Raw genomic sequence first — 20,203 nt, 5'->3', positions numbered from 1 at the left:
GGAGTCACTGGAGGGAGAGATTTGCTTGCTCTTTCTCTCTCCCTCTCTCTCTGTTCGCTTTCATTTTCCTGTGGGAATCGGAGCTTTGCACGACGAAAAAAATCACCTAAGCTATTCTGACGGAGGACTGAGATGTGTGCGTGTGTGCGTGCGTGTGCGCGTGTGCATGTGCGTGCGTGAATATCTTTTGATGCAGAGATGCCCAGTCAACTCCATCAGAACACCCTATCGAGTGGAGGCAACATTTTCTACGGCAACGGGACCCTCCTGTGGATGAGTGGAGAGACCCTCCCGCCCCCTTTCCCCAGGAGGGCCTGGTGGCAACAGCAGTCTCCCCACGAGGCTGGCACACGATGCCCTTCCAGGGGGCGGGCGGTGCTGAGACTGGCTAGCGGTCCTCACTCCACAGCACCCCTGGGCGCCTGGGCACTCTGCCGCCGCCGAGGCCCTGTCCAGCCAGGGTGGGAGCGGCGGCCTGCGCCTAGGCCTCCTCCCCTCCCCACGCCACGCCACGCCACGCCACCGCATCCCCCGCGCGCGCCCGGGGCTGGCTCAGAGCGTGGTCTCGTACTCCAAGCGCTCCTGGAGGAGGGCGTCGTCCTTGTACTGCAGCCGGGGCGGGGACGGGGAGCAGTCGAAGGCCAGGATGGCCTTGCGCAGGCTCCGGTCCAGCACGTGGCGCTCCCACGCCGGGTAGCGGTTCCTGCAGAGGTCGATCTTGATCACCGACTCCTCGAGGCGCGGCGCGCGCGCCGAGGAGGGCGTGGACGGGGCCGGGGGCCGCACCTGGAAGACGGGCACGCAGCCGTCGCGCTCGGCGAACTTCTGGTCGCGCTCGCCGGCCCCGCCGCGGCCGGTGGACCTCAGGGTGCCGCTGCCGGGCGCGTCGGGGGCCAGCGCGAAGGCGTGGGCGTGCGCGTGGGCGCCGGCGCTGGCGGCCGGGTCCTCGCCGGCGCCGCCGGGCGCCTGCCCGAAGCGCGGCCCGTTGGGGTGGAAGAAGGCGTAGTACATGAGCATGAAGACCACCCCGGTGAGGAAGCTGCTGAAGACCACGCAGAGCGCGGGCACGGCGAAGGCGTCGGCGATCTGCGGCGACTTGTAGAGGTACCAGAGCGCGCTCAGCGCCGCGTTCTCCAGCAGGACCACCAGGTAGTAGGCGAAGAGGCGGCAGCGCGTCCGGCCCTCCTTGACGTTGAACCAGCTGAAGATGTAGATGATGCCCACCACCATGTCGAAGACGATCTCCTCCCACTTGGTGATGCAGAACTCCGTCTCGCAGTGCACGATCCAGAAGGTCATGACGCACCAGTGCAGCACGATGAAGATGCCGAAGTAGAGCTGGAAGACGGACGCGAAGAGCGCGAAGGTGATGACGCGCGCCGCGATGGTGAAGAAGTGCCAGCAGAACTGGATCAGCATCGCCAGGTAGCCCACGGGCTGCTTGTCGTCGCGCGAGTCCCGCAGCGCCTTCTGGTACGAGGCCAGCGCCCACGCCAGCGACACCAGGGACGCGGCCGCCGTGAAGCCTGCAGCGGGCGAGGGGAGGGAAGACACAGGGGCTTAGTGGAGGGAGGGAGGCGGGGGCGGCGCGGCGGGGCGGGTCCAGCGGTCCAGCGGGTGTGGGGCCAGCGGCCCGGCCCGGCCCGGAGCCTGGCAGAGCGCTGGCCAAGGCAGAGCTCACGCTAAGCCGGCCAGGCTCGCTCCCTCCCTCCCTTCCTTCCTTCCTTCCTTCCTTCCTTCCTTCCTTCCTTCCTTCCTTCCTTCCTTCCTTCCTTCCTTCCTTCCTTCCTCCCTCCCTCCCTCCCTCCCTCCCTCTTTGGGTCACAGCCCAGCCAGGCTCTCTCCTTCCTTCCTTCCTTCCTTCCTTCCTTCCTTCCTTCCTTCCTTCCTTCCTCCCTCCTTTCCGTCCTTCCTTCCTTCCTTCCTTGCTCTTTGAGTCACCGCCCCCCATGCACAGCCAGGTTATCAGGCTCTCTCTTCTTCCTTCCTTCCTTCCTTCCTTCCTTCCTTCCTTCCTTCCTTCCTTCCTTCCTCCCTCTCTCCCTCCCTCCCTCCTTTCCGTCCTTCCTTCCTTCCTTCCTTCCTTGCTCTTTGAGTCACCCCCCCCATGCACAGCCAGGCTCTCAGGCTCTCTCTTCTTCCTTCCTTCCTTCCTTCCTTCCTTCCTTCCTTCCTTCCTTCCTTCCTTCCTTCCTTCCTTCCTTCCTTCCTCCCTCCGACCCTCCCTCTTTGGGTCACAGCCCAGCCAGGCTCTCTCCTTCCTTCCTTCCTTCCTTCCTTCCTTCCTTCCTTCCTTCCTTCCTTCCTTCCTTCCTTCCTTCCTCCCTCCCTCCCTCCCTCCCTCCCTCCCTCCCTCCCTCTCTCCTTCCCTCCCTCTTTGGGTCACAGCCCAGCCAGGCTCTCTCCTTCCTGTTGGCAGTGTTTCTCGTGATACCTGGTATGTAGTTTGTTTTAAACTTACCAGGTACTCTGATAGTTTTTTCTTTCTTACTACCTTTACCTGATATGTAGTTTGTTTTAAAGTTACTGGATACTCTGGTTGCTTTTCCTCTCCCGACAGCCTTTACCTTAGAAGGACCGTCTCTGTCACTGGTTCTCACTCCTTCATAAGAGAGACTGTAGCAATCACTTCTCAACCAGTTCCCTAACCATTTTCGGAAACCCATTTTGTTAGTATTCTTGCAACATTCGTGTCTCCAATTTTCAACATTGCATGGATTGCTTTCCTGCACTCTGACTCCAGGAGTGTACTTGAAGCACCATCTCCTCCGCCCATACGAGGACATGGGCCTTTGGGGAGGGATTTGGGGACCCACTTTGTGCTGATCAGCTTAATAAGCTGCAACAGAATTCACTCACCGAGATGAAGAATGATCTTATGAGTTTTAAAATTGCGGTTCTTTTCTTGACCAGATTTATTACTAATCATAACAATGTTGTAATCTTTCTCTCCTCTGGAGTAATGGAAGGGGGGAGGCCAAGAATGTGAACTTTTAATTTTTTTCTTCTTGGGTCACATCTGGTGATGCACAGGGGTTACTCCTGGCTCTGCACTTAGGAATTACTCCTGGCAGTGTTCAAGGGACCATATGGGATGCTGGGAATCGAACCCGGGTCGGCTGTGTGCAAGGCAGATGTCCTACCCATTGTGCTATTGCTCCAGCCCCAGGATGTGAACTTTCAAAAAATTATAAAGAAAATTAATATAAGAAAAGAATCTTGGGTTTTTTCAAACTCTCTTCAATACATATCTCTCTTTCTCTCCCCTCACATTTACCAAAATTTCTTTAAATTAAAATTAGTATGCAAAAAGTAAATGAAATTGATTTTGAATTCATACTAATTCATACTAAAGAAAACCATTTAACTTAAATGATAACCTCTTACACACTTCCTCAATTAAAACAAAATCTAGAAATGATTAATAAAGAAAATGCTTTCCAATTAGTTTCTTATAACCACTCCCAATAAAACCAGCAAAATGCCCCCTCTTACATGGAACCTTCAGCTTTACTTATACCAGATACCAAAAATCAAACAAACAAACAAACAAATCACTTATGCCATAATTCCTAGGCAATTCTGACAATATTTCTATTACCCCTGTTATTTGTCGATTGCCTTGAGCAGGCCCCAGTAACGTCTCTTTCATCCTAGCCCTGAGATTATATTCAAGGCTCTTTAGGAGAATGAGACCCATCATTGTTACTGGTATTTGGCATATTGGGTACGCCACGGGGAGTTTGCCAGACTCTGCCCTGTGGGCAGGCTACATTCGATAGCCTGCAAGTTTGTCCAAAGTAGGAATGAGATAATAAGATGTCATAAAAAGATGTCCTGATAAGATGTCGCGCGGCAGAGTCTACATCTATGTAAATGTCTATTACCCCAAAATATTTCTATTCCCAGAACGATATTCTGCAGATCAGTTTGCAAAGGAGTTTAGAATAATTTAACTTCAATGCAAGAAATTATACTATAAGGAAAATTCAGGGGTGAAAGAGAAAAGGTGGAAAAGTTTCAAAAGAAAGAAAGGTAAAAATGGGTAATAAAAATAATTGAAGGGTGCAGATATGTCCTGGACACCCATTCCTGGCTGAGACTTCAGGGCAGTCTCGGAGTGGGCCAGTTCCTGCCCCCAAAAAGCCCCATAGCTGCTCCCACACCCCAAGATTCCACTTTGCCTCACGCCCGACTGCCCAGTGAAATATTCTGGATTTTCTGGAGTGCCATCTCCAAAATCTAGAACTTTGACATCCCTGCACAAGTATGCCAGATTGGATGGGAATGCAACGCAGAAGCCAACTCATCTCGACGAACAAAAACACAAACACAGAAGCTTAGCTTGGAACAGCAGCTCAGGACACAAACATTTTCACAGCTCTTCTTCTATGAAATATTAATCCGTTAGCCATTTAATGGTAACAAGCGATATAAAATAAATGACCGTGGGCCTGCCACGGGGGCAGATTTGAGGGGAGGTTGGGAAAATGCAGACTGTGGTGGAGGGTAGGTGACCGTGGGGGTGGGACTGGGGTGGGAACGGTGAATGCCTGGAACAAACCTTTGTAAACTTCAGTGTTTAAATAAAACGCGGGAGAAAGAAAAAAATAACTGAAAATAATGATGCGAACAACATACTTATTACCCAGCTGAGAATATAAGAACAAAAAGATTGTGCTGTTTTCATTTTAACACTGTTTTATGTGGCATAGAAGCTATTCCCGACTTGGTTTCTCCTCTGTACCATTTGGGAAAGCCAGGATTGTTTTTTTTTTATATATATATATAATTTTTTTTTAATTAATGAAACACCATAAGGTGCAAACTTTTGTGCTTGCGTCCCAATTACACAATGATCAAGGAAGTACCCATCCCTCCACCAGTGCCCATTCGCCACCACCAATGATCCCAGTATCCTTCTCTGCATGCACTTAAACTGCATCTCCACCTAATAACCACCCTATCCCTCCACACACCCCCCTCCCCCGCCCCCCTTCAGCCTCCAGGTAGCCTTTAGGAAGACACTCAAGCAGGCGCCATCCTCAGGAAGGGGACTGAATTGCGGGCCAGGGGAGAAAACCACGGACCAAAATAACAGTAGGTTGCATCCACCAGATGCACTGATGTGCACGGGACTCAGTATTCAAGGCTGTCTTTCAAAGACAGGGAGAAAAGGGAAAACAATTTCACTAACGGCATCAACAAATCTGTAAGAGAATTGGAACATTGGCTTAGTTTCAATCCTTCCAGAATCCACCCCCACCCCCACCCACCTTCTTGGACCTGTCCTCAAATTTTCCCTCATCAAGAACATTTCATAGACTTTGGCTCTCTGGACACTGGCAGTTTTGTTTATAAAGGGGATCTTCTATAAGTTCAGGGGTCTTTTTAAAATTAAAAAATGTTCCCTGTAGGGCTGGAGTGATAGCACAGTGGGTTGGGCGTTTGCCTTGGCCGGCCAGGGTTCGATTCCCAGCATCCCATATGGTCCCGAGAGCACCACCGGGAGTACTTCCTAAGTGCAGAGCTAGAGCTAGGAGTAGCCCCTGTGCATTGCGGGGTGTGACCCAAAAAGCCAAAAAAAAAATTCCGTTTTGGGTTAATCTCTTGTTTTCTCACACTTTGATTCATGTTATACATTCCAACCTGGAATACGACCTGAACAATACACACATCTTGAAAATAATAAAATAAAAGAATTATCTCAGTCCCAGGAAGCATATAATGTGTTGAATGATATTTTATTGCAAAATAATAGCATGTTGCCTATGAAAACTTTGCTCCAAAATGGAACTACAAAATACTAAACCTAGGACTCAGTGGAATCATATTATTAATCAGAATGTCAAAATAGCTAAGATCTTAAGCTCTACCTAGAGAACCAGTCTTACTTTATAGAAAGAATTTGAGTCTCATATTGAGACCCTAAAGAATAAGTCTATATTCCTTCATTCCTCCCATCTTATCTCTGCTGAAAACTGTCCTTCCTTTCCAAAGTTAGTTTTCTTAGCTTTTATCTATATCATTCTCTCTAAGAACTCCTTCCCCAGGAACTACAAGCCTCACCTATCCCGAGAAATATCTTTCTTGGGATTTGTGATCTCTTCTCTTCTTTAATTCTTGGCATTTGATCCTCCTCCTCCTCCTCCTCCTCCTCCTCCTCCTCCTCCTCCTTCTTCTCCTTCTTGTAATCTAGACTTGTCTTTCCTCCTATACTTAGTTTATTGTGTCTCCATTTTTATTTTCTTACCCCTGAGCTGGGACTGAAATAGCACTCCATACGATATGCTATTTCTTATTTTCATAACTTCTCGGTCTCTCAGAGAGACTGCATTCACCCCATGCCTTGATGCTTCTCCTCCTCCTTAGCATTGCCACCATCCAGTCATTTTCAGCCCCCAGTGTTGTGACGATTTACCTGACCACACAGTCTTATGGCTCCATGTATATCTAATCAAATATTCAGAAGCAATCTGGCTCAGGGCATTTGATTTCTCATGGAAATATGAGCTTGTGCCTTCACTAATGCCTCCTGCTGTTGTTGTATTGCCCTTCTCAGAACTGGAGGGAACATAAATTTCCAGACAGGCTTGCCATAGTTCTAGGAAGATTGCTTTATGTGCAGCTTGGATGAAATTCCATTCTGCAAAACCACCCAAATCTAAATGATAAGTGTGTGCCATTTGGACACATTGCATCTGAAGAGGTCCAGAATAAACCACAGTGACCTCAAGTTTATTTTCAGCTGAACACATTTAAGCTTCTGAAAAGTCTCATCTACCCCAAAAGCAATCCTGCTTGGGGATGTAGGATAACATTGCTTTGTCCTTTCTCTCTTGCCACAAGGAACTCAGGCTTATTACAGTGCTCCTGAGGCACTTCTATTCCATTGTGTTTATCTGTAAACTCTTCCCTATGCTCTCCTCCCTGACCAGTTAATCAGCTTTTCCCATAATCAGATTCTGTTAATTTGTAAGGTCAGATCCTTCTAGGACACTGAACTTGTATTGTAAGTTAATATTGTCTTTCTCCTCTCCTTATGTCTTATGAATATTTTACTTTAAAGCAATGTCCTTTTTGTATAGATACAGGGAGCACTGTAGCACTGTCTTCCCATTGTTCATTGATTTGCTCAAGCGGGTCCAGTAACGTCTCCATTTTGAGACTTGATGTTACTGCGTTTGGCATATTGAATATATCACGGATAGCTTGCCAGGCTTTGCCGTGCAGGTGAGATACTCTCGGTAGCTTGCTGGGCTCTCCGAGAGGGGCAGAGGAATCGAACCCGGTTGACCGGGATGGCTGGGCACAAGGCAAATACCCTACCGCTGTGCTATCACTCCAGCCAGAAAGACAGTTAATATTATGCTTTTGTAACTTAGGATTTAATTGGCTTTGAATATTATTCACTCCCGGGCATTTGCTTTCTCAACTTAAGCCTCAGTTGCCCTTAGTTCCTAGCATCCCAAAAGCAGGGTCCCAACGAGGGACTGAATGGACCCAGGGCAAGCTGTGAGCTACCCAGGCCAAAGTGCCACGATTCTTAACTATAAGTTAAGAGCTTGATCATAGACAAATGATGTCATGATCCAAAAGTAACCATGAGACTAGGACCCTACTAGGGATAGGAAAGACTGTCTGGCCTGAGCACTGTAGTCTGAGATTGAGATGGCCCTAGTAGAGCAATTCTATAAGCTTAATGTATCTCTTACTGTGTCCATACAAAATGATTAATATCATGAATGTTCATATATTTGTTGGATGATGAGAGGAGAAACACGCCCATGGGATTTCGTTCTAGGATGGGTTGTCCTGCTGAGAGGGTATCTGTCCTAGAAGAAGTACCCCCTGAGGGAAAGAACTTTACCCCTATTGATTGTGACCACAACCTATGTGTAACTTAGCATATTGAATCCCTCATGGTTTTGGGATTTAACTAGACTGGGCTGGGGGATCCAGACTCCAGAAGGAGAAGGAGAAAGGGGATCCAGATCCAGATTCCAGATTCAGAAGGAGGATGAAGGGGGATCGAGAAGGAGAATGAAGTAGCATGGGGGAGGAAAAGGCAGGAGGAGAATCAGAGGAGAATGGAGATGGGATTGGAATAAACTGCAACTAAGACCAACCAGCCTGGCCCTCGTTTCCTTCCTTCGCCTATCCATTGCCATCGACCTGCCCGGGGTGAGGGAAATGGCCTGAGACTACCGAGCACAGGCAGCGGGGAAAGACAGACCGCCACTGTCTTTTTGTGTTTACATAGGGGAGAAATTCTAATAGTCTCTTTTGAGAGAGACATCTGAACAATATCCAAACAGACACTGTCACAAAACTATCAGACCTTTCATATAGCCTCCCAGGAGTTTTATTAAGTATTATTCTATTTTATCCTTAATAACAGTATCAGTTTCCATATTATTTTATTTTATGTTTTGGTTTTGGGGCCACACATAACAGTGCTCAGTGGACTGTATGTGGTGCCAGGGATTGAACCCAATTAGTTCACAAACCTTACAGAATGTAACCATCGCTCTGGCTCCAATATTATAATTTTATAATTTTGGATTTTTTGATTGTTTTTGGGCCACATCCAGTGGCACACAGAGCTCAGAAGACTGTATGAGGTGACAAAGATTGGCCCCAGGTCGGCCAGAGGCAAGGCTAGTGTTTTTTCCCACTTTACCACTTCTCCCACTATCATTATTATCATTATCATGTTAGACTTGCAGTACTGCTACACCACACACACTACCAGAGTCCAAAGATACCTTGAACATCATTCCAAGGTGCCTTTGCTTCCTCATTGAGCATTCTTAGACGAAAGCGTTCTGCCGTATTTCATGGTTTGTTTTCATGGGGGATTATCTACCCTTGCTTTGTTTCTGTATACTCTGTGTAACAGGGAAATCACCTGGTATTTGTCTTTTTTTCCTTCTCACTTCACTTAACGTGATACCCTTGGGCTGGAGAGACAGTATAATGGGTCAGGTGCTTGCCTCATGCCCAGCTGACCTGGACTCGACCCCCAGCACTGCACAGAATCCCTGGCACTACTAGGAGTGATCTCTAAATGCTAGGAGTATGTCCTGAGCACTGCTGGTTGCAACCCCCCCTCCCTAAAATAAATAAGCCAACAATCAAAACGAAACAAGACAAAAATCATGATAACCTTCTCCTGAGTCTATCATCTGTCAAGAAAGTCAGTTGTTATTCCATAAATGCCTTCCGCTTCACTTCTAAATTATTGGTTCTCCCAACTACGAATTCAAATTACCTTCTAGAGTGAATTGCTGTGTATAACTACGTAAACACATAAGGATGGTCTCAGTTCTTAATTACATGTGTTGTTAGTCTTGCCAAAATGACTTTTTTCAGCTTAATTTGCATGCATTAAATGACTAACCTAAGGTAGAAAAGAATCTCCTAGAAGACTTCTAGAATGCAGACCAGTGGATTAAGGTTTCCTTGCTTTCTCACTATACTGCAGCCCAAACATATTATATGATTTTGAATAAGAATTTAACACACATAATTTTTTTTATTTTTTTGCTTTGTGGGTCACACCTGGCGATGCACACAGGTTACTACTGGCTCTGCACTCAGGAATTACTCCTGGCAGTGCTCAGGGGACCATATGGGATGCTGGGAATAGAACCCAGGTTGGCCTCATGCAAGGCAGATGCCCTACCCACTGTACTATCACTCCAGCCCCAATAAACATAAATTTCGTATGACAATTTACTCCATAATTCTGAGTTGATGATTCTATGTATTTCCATCTATCTAACTGATCTGTGTATCCATGTATTAATCTTCTATTTACCATCCATCCATGTATCTAATCCATGAATATGAATAGTAAGGAATTACCCCTTCCTAACCTAGATAAAATAGAAATTCTTAGATTATACTATTTCTTGGACTTCTGCTATTAAGTAATATAAGCCAAGAATTTTGATTTTCAAATCTCTAGACTTGGAGGCAGCTATTTGTAGTTTCTCAGACTGTGTTTGAATTTTTATAGATGCTGCTTAGTACTCAGATTTGCTACTGAGAGGAGGAATCTTAGCTTCTAAGATTCCTTTTCATTTTGAATGAATACTATTTTTTTAGAGCAAGGGGTCACAATTTCTCTAGAGGGTAGTGTCTAATTAACATTTGAAAGGGAGCAGATACAAAGTTTTGAATTTCTTCTCTTTTTGTTTTTTCCTTGTTATGGATTCCTTCCTTCCTTCCTTCCTTCCTTCCTTCCTTCCTTCCTTCCTTCCTTCCTTCCTTCCTCCCTTCCTTCCTCCCTCCCTCTTTCTCTCTCCTTCCTTCCTTTCTTCCTCTCTTCCTTCTCCCCTCTTTCTCCTTCCTTCCTTCCTTCCTTCCTTCCTTCCTTCCTTCCTTCCTTCCTTCTTTCTCTCCTTTCTTTTTCTTTCTTTCCTTCGGTTCTTTTTTCCCCCTACCCTTTCTTCTCTCTTCCTACCTTGCCTCTGCTTTAATTCATTGCCATTTTCCATGTATCTTGCTTCCACTGAACATAATATGGAACCATAGTTCATAATTTAAAAAACAGCGTTTTAGGAGTTCAGGATGTGGCTGTAGAGGCAGACCAGTCCTCCAATGCTCCGCGTATTCTTCACCTTTCCTCTGAGTCCTCTGGCTGTGCTTCCGATCCAGGGTTGCTTTCAACAGTCACTGCAGCTGCCACGAAGGGGTTTCTCACCACTAACCTGCTTCAGCACAAGTAACTTGCTTTCCTCCAGTCTCCCTCTGATTCAGATCTAAATGCAATCTTAATGAGAGACGTGGAGACTTCTTCACATTTTATTTAGAATTGTGCACTCGCCTTTTCAATTTAAATGTCACTTCTTCACAGAAATAATGGATAAAGGATTAGCATGGGATGTAAGATTCTTAAATATGCCATTGAGAGATTTTGTGAAAAAAAGAAACTCGTAGACTAGGATGTTTATCTAGATTGATACTTTTGATGTCTGAATGCAAACTATTTCTCTCCAAAAACATGTTTCCTATAAAGTAATCTTCCTTTTTTCTCTCCTTCAGAGCACTCTTCTAGTTTGTAATTGTGTTCTCTTATTGTTTTTCTCACTGGAGTGGAGTCACCTTTAAGAAAGATAAGTTTTTATCCTGTTTACCCTTGGTGGCTGCTGAGATAAATGAAGAATTGGAAATTAAAAGAAAGAAAGAAAGAAAGAAAGGAAAGAAAGATGGGAGTAAGGGAAGAAAGGAAGAATAAAGAAGGGAAGAAATAAAGAATAAGAGAAAAAAGAAGAAATTCTAAATAGAGAGCATAAGAGGCATCACAGAGCTAATGAGCTATTCAAGCCCTTTCCACAATTCTTCACTGCTCTTACACTCTGCTTCTTTGCAATTAATTCTGAGCTGCAAATGCCAAACAATTGTGAAATAAAATCTGTATTCCTGTCGTGTTGTTGTGATCTGGGCAAAAACAAGAATTCCTGGAAACCACCAGAGAACATTTTATGCGATTTATAGCCCAATTCCCCAGATGGAGGAGGTTCAGGGGATTGAACCAAGTACTCTAATTCTTTGATTGTCAACAAATAGAATGAACTTGTCTCTTTCCTTCTCCCTTGGGAGGGCATAACGCCTTCTTCCTGCCACAGACTCTCCGAAGGTGATAGCCACAGGAAAATACCTCTTCGCTGACCCCTGCTCCTCATCTCACTGCAACTGGTGAAAAAGGGTTCTTGAAAAACAAAACCATAAAATTACTATGAAAAACTTTAAATATGGGAACCAGAGCAACTCATGTGATAAATATATGCTTTAATGCAGAACCAGCTACAGGGTCTGAGTTCTGAAGTCCATCACCAGGGAAGCAGGACCTTCCGCCAGCAGGGCTGGGTTGGGTGGAGTTGATGGAAACATTCCTTTCTGATTCTTCCTGTCTTACATCTTCCTGAATGTTCTTTACACAGGACTGACAGGCAGCAGAGCTGGGCTTCGAGATAACTCACTGTGAACTGAGGTCTGACTAGCACATCTAGGAAATTCTGACATGTGAGTTGCCAAGGACACCTGGAGGCCCTTGTTCATCTCATTCCTGCATTTAACACTGTGTCACCTCTCTATCCCTCAAAAGCTCAATCACACAGTGCTCTTCTTCAAAGAGAGCAAAGTACCATCCTTTAGCTAGTCCTCCATATTCTTCACGGTCCGAAAATATAAGCATCATTCCTTTCCTTGGGGAACTCATTCCAAGGCTACAATTTAAATCTTGCCTCCTGTGTTAAGTACGTGCCAGATACAGTTAGACCCCTGCCTTGTTCTTCACATAGTCTAATTCTGCATTGACCTTAGCTGCTAGCCCCCATGGGTGCCCACAGACATGTTTGATGAGGATAACATGATTTGCTTCATCTGGACACAAATCCATCAGTTCTCTTGCTATCAGTTTCTGAAATGAATGTGTTGGTCATATGGGAAGTAACTGGCGCTCTCTCTCTCTCTCTCTCTCTCTCTCTCTCTCTGTCAGTCTCTCTCTCGCTCTGCCCCCAACTTGCTCATAAATTACGTGACCTTTCTTCTTTTAATGGGACTTCTTCATCTAGTCTGTTAGCTTTTGTCATTTTGAAGGAAATTTTGTATTTTTTCACCAATACCTTGGGGAACAAATGAGTTACAACATAACCCTTCTCCCTGGAAAAAAAATATCCTATAAACCATTATAGCACACAGTCTTTTCAACTCTAACAAGATAAATGTTGCCTTAAAGTTAGGAGTTTATAAACTATTGAATTTTAGATGACCCTTGAACACTTACTTCACTGCCGTATCACTGCCCTCCCGTTGTTCATCGATTTGCTCGAGCGGGGCCCAGTAACGTCTCCATTGGAGACTTTGTTGTTACTGTGTTTGGCATATCGAATACATCACGGGTAGCTTGCCAGGCTCTGCTGAGCGGGCGAGATACTCTGGGTAGCTTGCTGGGCTCTCCAAGAGGGGCGGAGGAATCGAACTCGGGTCGGCCATGTTGGCTGCGTGCAAGGCAAACGTCCTGCCGCTGTGCTATCGCTCCAGCCCCGATAGCACGGACTTATTATAATAAGTCATATAATAATAAGTCACTCCACTGACTTATTATAATAAAAATAGTATTGTTTCCTTAGTTAATTCAAGTCTCATCATCATTGAACAATGAAAAACGGACAAACATTTCTCTGGCCCTTATTCTATGAAAAATGATGTTGCTAAGGACCTTTGTTCAATTTAAAGTCTTGATAAAACTTGGAGGCAAAGTCAGTTTTGCATGTTGGGAAACAGCAAGAGAGAAGTAAAGTTGTTTGTTGAATTTCATATAGTTGGCAGGGTAGGTGGATGGCCGAGATGACAGATTTTCCCAACAATGGGAGCAACAACTGAGAGAGAAATTCAGATAAGCTCAAGTCTTAACTTTCCACAGTCCCAAGTCCTGGGGACCAACATGAGGAACCGTACATAAGGTTGGAGCATCCTTTAAACCACATTCCCTTTCTATGTCTGTCCCTCTCTTTCTGAGAGAGCACCAAATAAAGGGTGTTGGGAGGATCCTCCTAGGATGGGAGATGCGTGCTGAAAGTAGACTACAGACCAAACATGATTGCCACTCAATGCCTCTTTTGCAAACCACAGCATTCAAAAGGAGAGAGAGAATAAAATGGAGTGCCCTGCCACAGAGGCAGGATGGGGCAGGGGCTGGGAGGTGGGAGGGATACTGGGAGCATTGGAGGTGGAGAATGGGCACTGGTGGAGGGATGGGTATTTGATCATTGTATAATTGAAACCCAAGCACAAAAATTTGTCAGTCTGCAACTGTACCTCATGGTGTTTCACTAATAAAAAGAAAAAATTAAAAAAAAAAAACACACAAAAAACATGTTCCCTTTCCAGCCATCTGACTCTGAAAGGGTTTCTCCACTTACCCCTTCAGATTTGGGCAATTATCTTTGTTCCCAGGACAAAGGGCCCCATTCTGAATTTTCATAAAATGGGCCGGAAGCACAAGCTCTTAGAACAGCAGAAGAGCACGTGCGGGTTTCCTCTTCCCATTCTCTAAACTGCAAGCAGTTTCCCTGATTGTCCCGGACTGGAAAAATGTTTCCCAATTTCAGTTCAATTATGTGACCCGAGAGTGGCAGTCTTCCAACGATCGTCCAGAAACATGACTGCTTTCTATCTCTTCAACATATTTAGGGCTTGTCTTTTAATTATGGGTATGAAAACAGTAGACGCACTTGGCTGGACTTAAACAGTGTGTATCTAGTTGGAAGAACTTAATAGTTGAAAAATGACAAAGCACCCCCCACCCCCGCCCCTTCCCCAATCTTCATGCTCAGGTATGTGTTGAATATAGTGAGTGTGAGGAGAGTAACAGAATTCCCAGTGGGGCTAAGCTGGTCTAAATCTCCTGGCATTGAAACCATTGTATCTCTCTTTTAAACCTTGTAATAATTCTGATTAAAATATTTAAATGCTTTAATATGTTTAGTTTGGGTAGGGATGTGAATTCACTTTGTAATTCATTCTGAGGGTTTCAACTTCTTTGCAAGGCAAATTGTAAGGCTGCGAAGGAGTTGATAAGGGAAACACTGAACTGAAATAAAAAGAACAGGTTTTACTTTGAAAATAGTGGAGAAACTTCTAGGGTAATGTTGAAAGCTATTTCCTCTGGGTTGGGCAAGTATCCTCCGATGATTTTATATAAGTCCGTTCCATTAAACAACTTTTAAGTTGCACAGTTAAATTTACATTAAAAAGAAAAGAATGATGAAATTACTATTCAAAGGGCAAAATAACTAAGAATGAGATGCCCAAGAGTGTCAAAATCTCCTTTAGAGTAAATCCTACCTACTCACCCATTATTATTATTTTTTAAACAATCGCTATTTTGTTGTTGTTGTCGTAACAGTTTTCTTCTTTGATAAGGGGGTTTTAGACAGTAAATTAAGAAACCAAGAGGCAATCAGAGGTAGTGACCAGCAAACAGCAGGTGCCCCCTGATCTGCCAAAAAGGAATACGACTAAAATTAGCATAAATTAATAACAATTTTCAAAGTCTTAACGTGTATCATTGCACTAGGCTTTCATTCTCCACAATATTCCATCAAATTTATATCTCAAAGCATCACTTTTTTAATATATTGATCTCCCCCATTTCTACAGATAGCAAAACTGATGTTTAAAGAGGTAAATAATCTAACCCAGCTTTTCCTATAAATGACCAGATAGTAAATATTTGTGGGCCCTAAGGATATTTTTTTCCATGTCAACACAGCTTTATTTACTTTTTGTCTATTCTTTTTTTTTTAATTGAATCACTGTGAGAGACACACTTACAAAGTTGTTCATGATTGGGTTTCAGTTACACAATGTTCCAACACTCATCCCATCACCAATGTCCCAGTATCCTTCCCACCACCCTCTATGCCAGGCATTTTTCTTCTCTCTCTCTCTCTCTCTCTCTCTCTCTCTCTCTCTCTCTCTCTCAGTTTGGATATGGTTTGCAGTACAGGTTATGAAAGGTTATCATGTTTATCCCTTCACCTCCTTCCAGCATTCAGTTCTCATCCAGAATGATCATTTCACGTGGATATTTTTTCCAATCATTTAATTTTTTACTTGGAGCAAAAGAGCAGACACAGACTCTGTTCAAAGGCTGGAAAACAAGAGGCAATGGAAGAATTTGGTTCATGGGCCTTGTTCTTAGTTTCCTGACACTGCCATCCCTTCTCATAAAAACAATTCACTGGGGCTGGAGCAAGAGCACAGCGGGTAGGGCGTTTGCCTTGCATGCGGCCGACCCGGGTTCGATTCCCAGCATCCCATATGGTCCCCCGGAGCACTGCTAGGGGTAATTCCTGAGTGCAGAGCTAGGAGGAACCCTGTGCATTGGCGGGTGTGACCCCCCAAAGCAAAAATAAATAAATAGATGAAAACGACCCAAAATTCACTCAGTGCATCCTGAAAATCTACATTCTTTAAGAATTTTTTTTTGGTTTTGGGGTAACACCCGGCAGTACTCAGGGCTGGCTCCTAGTTCTGTGCTCCTGCTGGGGTTTGGGGACCAATGTGATGCCAGAGATCAAACAGGGATCAGGCACATAAAGGCAAGTGTCCTGCTGGCTGTTCTCGCTCCAGCTCCAACAGTCCCGCTCAGCTCAGGGACAAACAGGAAGAGCCTCTCCATGTATCCCCTGGGCCCCAGCTCCATCCCTCCCGCGGTCCCTGGGGGCAGGCCATCCTGAGCTCTGAGCTCTCCAGGAAACCTTAATCTAATCCACAAACATGCTTAAATAGGTGGCACAATTATGGTCTATACCTCTAACTTTTTATTTAAAAGCCTTCATTATTTGCTCTATAGTCATGAACACTTTGTAGGCCATTGATGAAACCAGGAGAAATTCAGGAGGGATGCCTGAATCCATCCCAGAGATCCTGTTTCCGACCAAGAAAACAGACAAAACACAAACAAATAAACTAAATAAGTCTGAGAAAACTTGTCTTTGAAAAAAAAAATAAACAATTTATGATTATTTATTTTTCCTTGCTCCATTCCTCCCTTTATTGCAGAAACATATGTTTTTGTTTGTTTGTTTTGGGGGCCAAACCTGGCTGTGTTCAGGGGTTACTCCTGATTCTGTGCTCATGAATTACTCCTGGTGGTGCTCAGGGGACCATATGGGATGCCAGGGATCCAACTGGACCCGCCCTATGCAAGGCAAACCACCCTACTCACTATACTATCTCTTCGCCACTCCCCCCCCTCACTAACCCCCCATGCATGCTTTTTAAAAAAACACCTGACCTTAAGAAAAACAAAAGCAAGAATACAGGGACTGCATGGTGTTGAAAATCTTTTCACACAGCGAAAGAATCCACCACAAGAACGAAGGACAATCATGCAATCAGGAGAAGATTCCTCTACATCACACGTCTGACAAGGGGTTCATGTGCAAAATAGAGTGGGATTCATACAACTCAGTGACAAAAAGATCAAGGAATCTGATCTAAACACAGGTTAAAAAGATGCTGAGCAATTTCCCAAATAAAAGGCCAGAGGTGAGAGGTTAAGGCACATGAGGTTAAGTAAGGCATATGTGATTCTCACACTGTGCATCCTCTCCTGAGCACTGCTAGAATGATCCCTGAGCACAGAGCCAAGAGTAATCCAGAAGTTGACTTGGAGACCAGCCACACATGCTAGGGGAAAAGGGAGCTCAGATAAAGAAGGGAGCACCAAATAAAGGGTGTTGGGAGGATGCTCCCAGGATGGGAGAAGCATGCTGAAAGTAGACTATAGACCAAACATGATTGCCACCCATTGCCTCTTTCGCAAACCACAACACCCAACAGGAGAGAGAGAACAAAAGGGAATGCCCTGCCACAGAGGCAGGGTGGGATGGGGGGGGGGGGGAATGGGGGGGTGGGAAGGACACTGGGATCCGTGGTGGTGGGAAATGGGCACTGGTGGAGGGATGGGTATTTGATCATTGTATAACTGAAACCCAAGCACAAAAATTTGTAAGTCTACAACTGGACCTCATGGTGTCTCACTAATAAAAATTAAAAAAAATAAAGAGTAATCCAGGAGCACCCCTGGATGTAACCTCCCACTTCAGTCAAAAAAAGAAAGAAAAAAAGGAAAACAGACAGACAGTAAAGCTCACCATTATATACACCTCACACAGTGGAGAATGGACTCTGCATGTGAAGAAGATAGCAAACAATGGGCCAGAGAGACAGTGAAGTGGGGAGGGCATTTGCCTTGCCTGCTGCTAATCCAGGTTCAGTTCCTGGCATCCTATACGGTCATTCCCCCCCCCCCCCCCCCCAAGCACTGCAAGGAATAATTCCTAAGGACAGAGCCAGAGTAAACTCTGAGCATGGCTGACTGTGACATCAAAACCAAAAAAAAAAAAAAATAGAAAATAGCAAACACCAAGAGCTGATGAGGATGTGGAGAAAACAAACTAAGGCACTAAGGCACTAAGGCACACTCTTGCTTGAAATGTAAATCCATGCAGTCTCCATGGAAAATGGTATGAAGATTTTTTGAAAAAACAAAAAAGAGAGAGAGAACATATATTCCGTATGATCCAGCAATAAATACCACTCCTTGACATTTGCTTGAAAACATAAATTCAAATGAACATTTGCCTCCCTATGCTCACAGCAACATTATTCATCATTATTTACAGTAGTCAAAACATACAAACAATCAAACAATCAGCCTAAAGGGACGGGCACAGATGCCTGGCACACACACACACACACACACACACACACACACACACACACGAATACGGATAGAGCTTGGAATAATCACGCTAAGTGAAATAAGTAAGAAAATGAAAAACAATTACCAGATGGCTTCACTCTGATGTACACTTTGAACCACTGATGCAAACTGAGGACTAGACTTAATAACGATGATGGTTATGGGAGGGACAGGGAGTGAGCGGAGGGTCTTTAGCTCGTGGAGATGGCACTGAAACTTTGATGGTGACTACAGTGGGACTTTCACACACAGCTTAGTATAAAGCCATAGCCCTGAAATGCCAAGACATTGATAACTAACGATTAAAACGATACTTTGCCGGTATATGAGGCAGCTTCTCCCAGGAACTCAAAAACATAGTTGTCTCCCTGGCCTGCAAGATTAATAGAGCAGAAAAAGGAGTTTTGGGGCTAGGGCCAGGGACCCTCAACTTCAATTTTATTTTTTTGTGTCTGGGAGTCTTATTGTTACTCTGACAAAAGAACGTGATTTGCTGCTTTCTGCTACCTAATGCCACGATCTGTAATTTACTAGAAAAAAGGCACAATGCCTAGAAATACATTTGCTCTTTAAAAAAAAATATTGAATCACCGTGGGATACGGTTACAAAGCTTTCATGATCAGGTTTCAGTCATACAATGTTCTGACACCCATCCCCCTACCCAGGCACATTTCCCACCACCAATGTCCCCAGTATCCCCCCCCCCATCCCCCCTTCCTACCTCTATGGCAGGCACTTTTCTTCTTGGGCATTATGGTTTGCAATACAGATACTGAGAGGCTGAGATACTGTTTGGTCCTTAACCGAGATGTGTTTGCTCTTATGCCTGAGCTGGCTGGAAGGAAGTTAAGTCTGCGAGGAGGACCCAGGAGAGTTTACAAAGCAGCACAAAACCCAGAAGCCAGGGTGGAGGCTTCTGTCGGTCCTTCCTCCGGCGCCCCTAGTATTACATCCTGTGACCTCAGCTTTCAGGGGGCTCTCTGGACCATAGTCCTTTGAGGCTGACTCTAGGGGCGGCGTGGTGCCTTGGGGAAAGATAGAAATGCCATTTCCTGCAGACCAAAGGTGAGGAGAGCACCTAAGGATGTGGTTGGGATGGACGGAAAGAAGAGAAACTGCCCTTCTCCTGGGCACTGGCAGCAAAGTCCCTGGGTGAAGAATGAGGAGGCAAGATGGGTTGATCACTGTGGGGCCCTGCAAAGCTTGGTGTAAGAAGATGCTTCTGCATCCCCCTCCCACTCTCCCTTCTTCTCAGTGAGAACCCATCAGGTACTTCCCTTCCAACCTCCTCGTCATCTCCCTCCTCTGGCTCCAATCGCCTATCACTGTGTTCTTCAAGTGCAGCGCTCACCAAAGAGATGGGCCCCTCTCCCCCCACTGAAAGCCCTCTCGGGTTCTGCACTGCCCTAAGACTAAATAAAGAGATGGAAGAAATCTTTCCCAAAGCAGCCATGTTCAAGCCCACCCTACCTTGCTATCAGATCTCCTGCCTTCTCTCTCTTTAAAATTTTTATTTTATTTTAATGAATCACCATAAGATGCAGTTACAGATTTGCATGATTATGTTTCAGTCATACAATGTTCGAGTACCCATCCCTGCACCAGTGCCCATTCTCCTTCACCAATGTTTCCAGTATCCTTCCCGTCACCCTCCTACTTCCCCACGCTCCCTACCCCCACCCCTGCCTCTGTGGCAGCTACATCCCTCTTACTCTCTCTCTCTCCTTCTCGGTCTTATGGTTTGCAATACAGATACTAAGCGGCCATCATGTTTGGTCCATAGTCTACTCTCAGCACGCATCTCCTATCCCGAGCGAGCCCTCCAAGCATCATTTACTTAGTGGTCCTTTCTCTATCCCAGCTGCCTTTTACACAGCACATGGGATTGGCTTCGGGGCCGTGGAGCACCCTCC

The 20,203-nt window shown here is 45.3% G+C and overlaps 1 protein-coding gene across 1 annotated transcript in view; it reads right to left on the bottom strand.

Moving 5' to 3' along the window:
* Positions 1 to 552: 552 nt before the first annotated feature.
* XKR4 (XK related 4) overlaps positions 553 to 20,203 on the bottom strand; it is a 393,897-nt gene continuing 374,246 nt past the window's right edge. Inside the window, 1 exon segment of the mRNA XM_056109320.1 lies at positions 553 to 1,526. Coding sequence (XP_055965295.1) covers positions 553 to 1,526 — 974 coding nt within the window.

Source organism: Sorex fumeus, unplaced genomic scaffold (assembly GCF_029834395.1).
Source record: "Sorex fumeus unplaced genomic scaffold, SorFum_2.1 ptg000002l, whole genome shotgun sequence".
Lineage (NCBI taxonomy): Eukaryota > Metazoa > Chordata > Mammalia > Eulipotyphla > Soricidae > Sorex > Sorex fumeus.
Note: the sequence above shows the minus strand (reverse complement) of the source record. Positions and strands in the feature narration are given on the sequence as shown.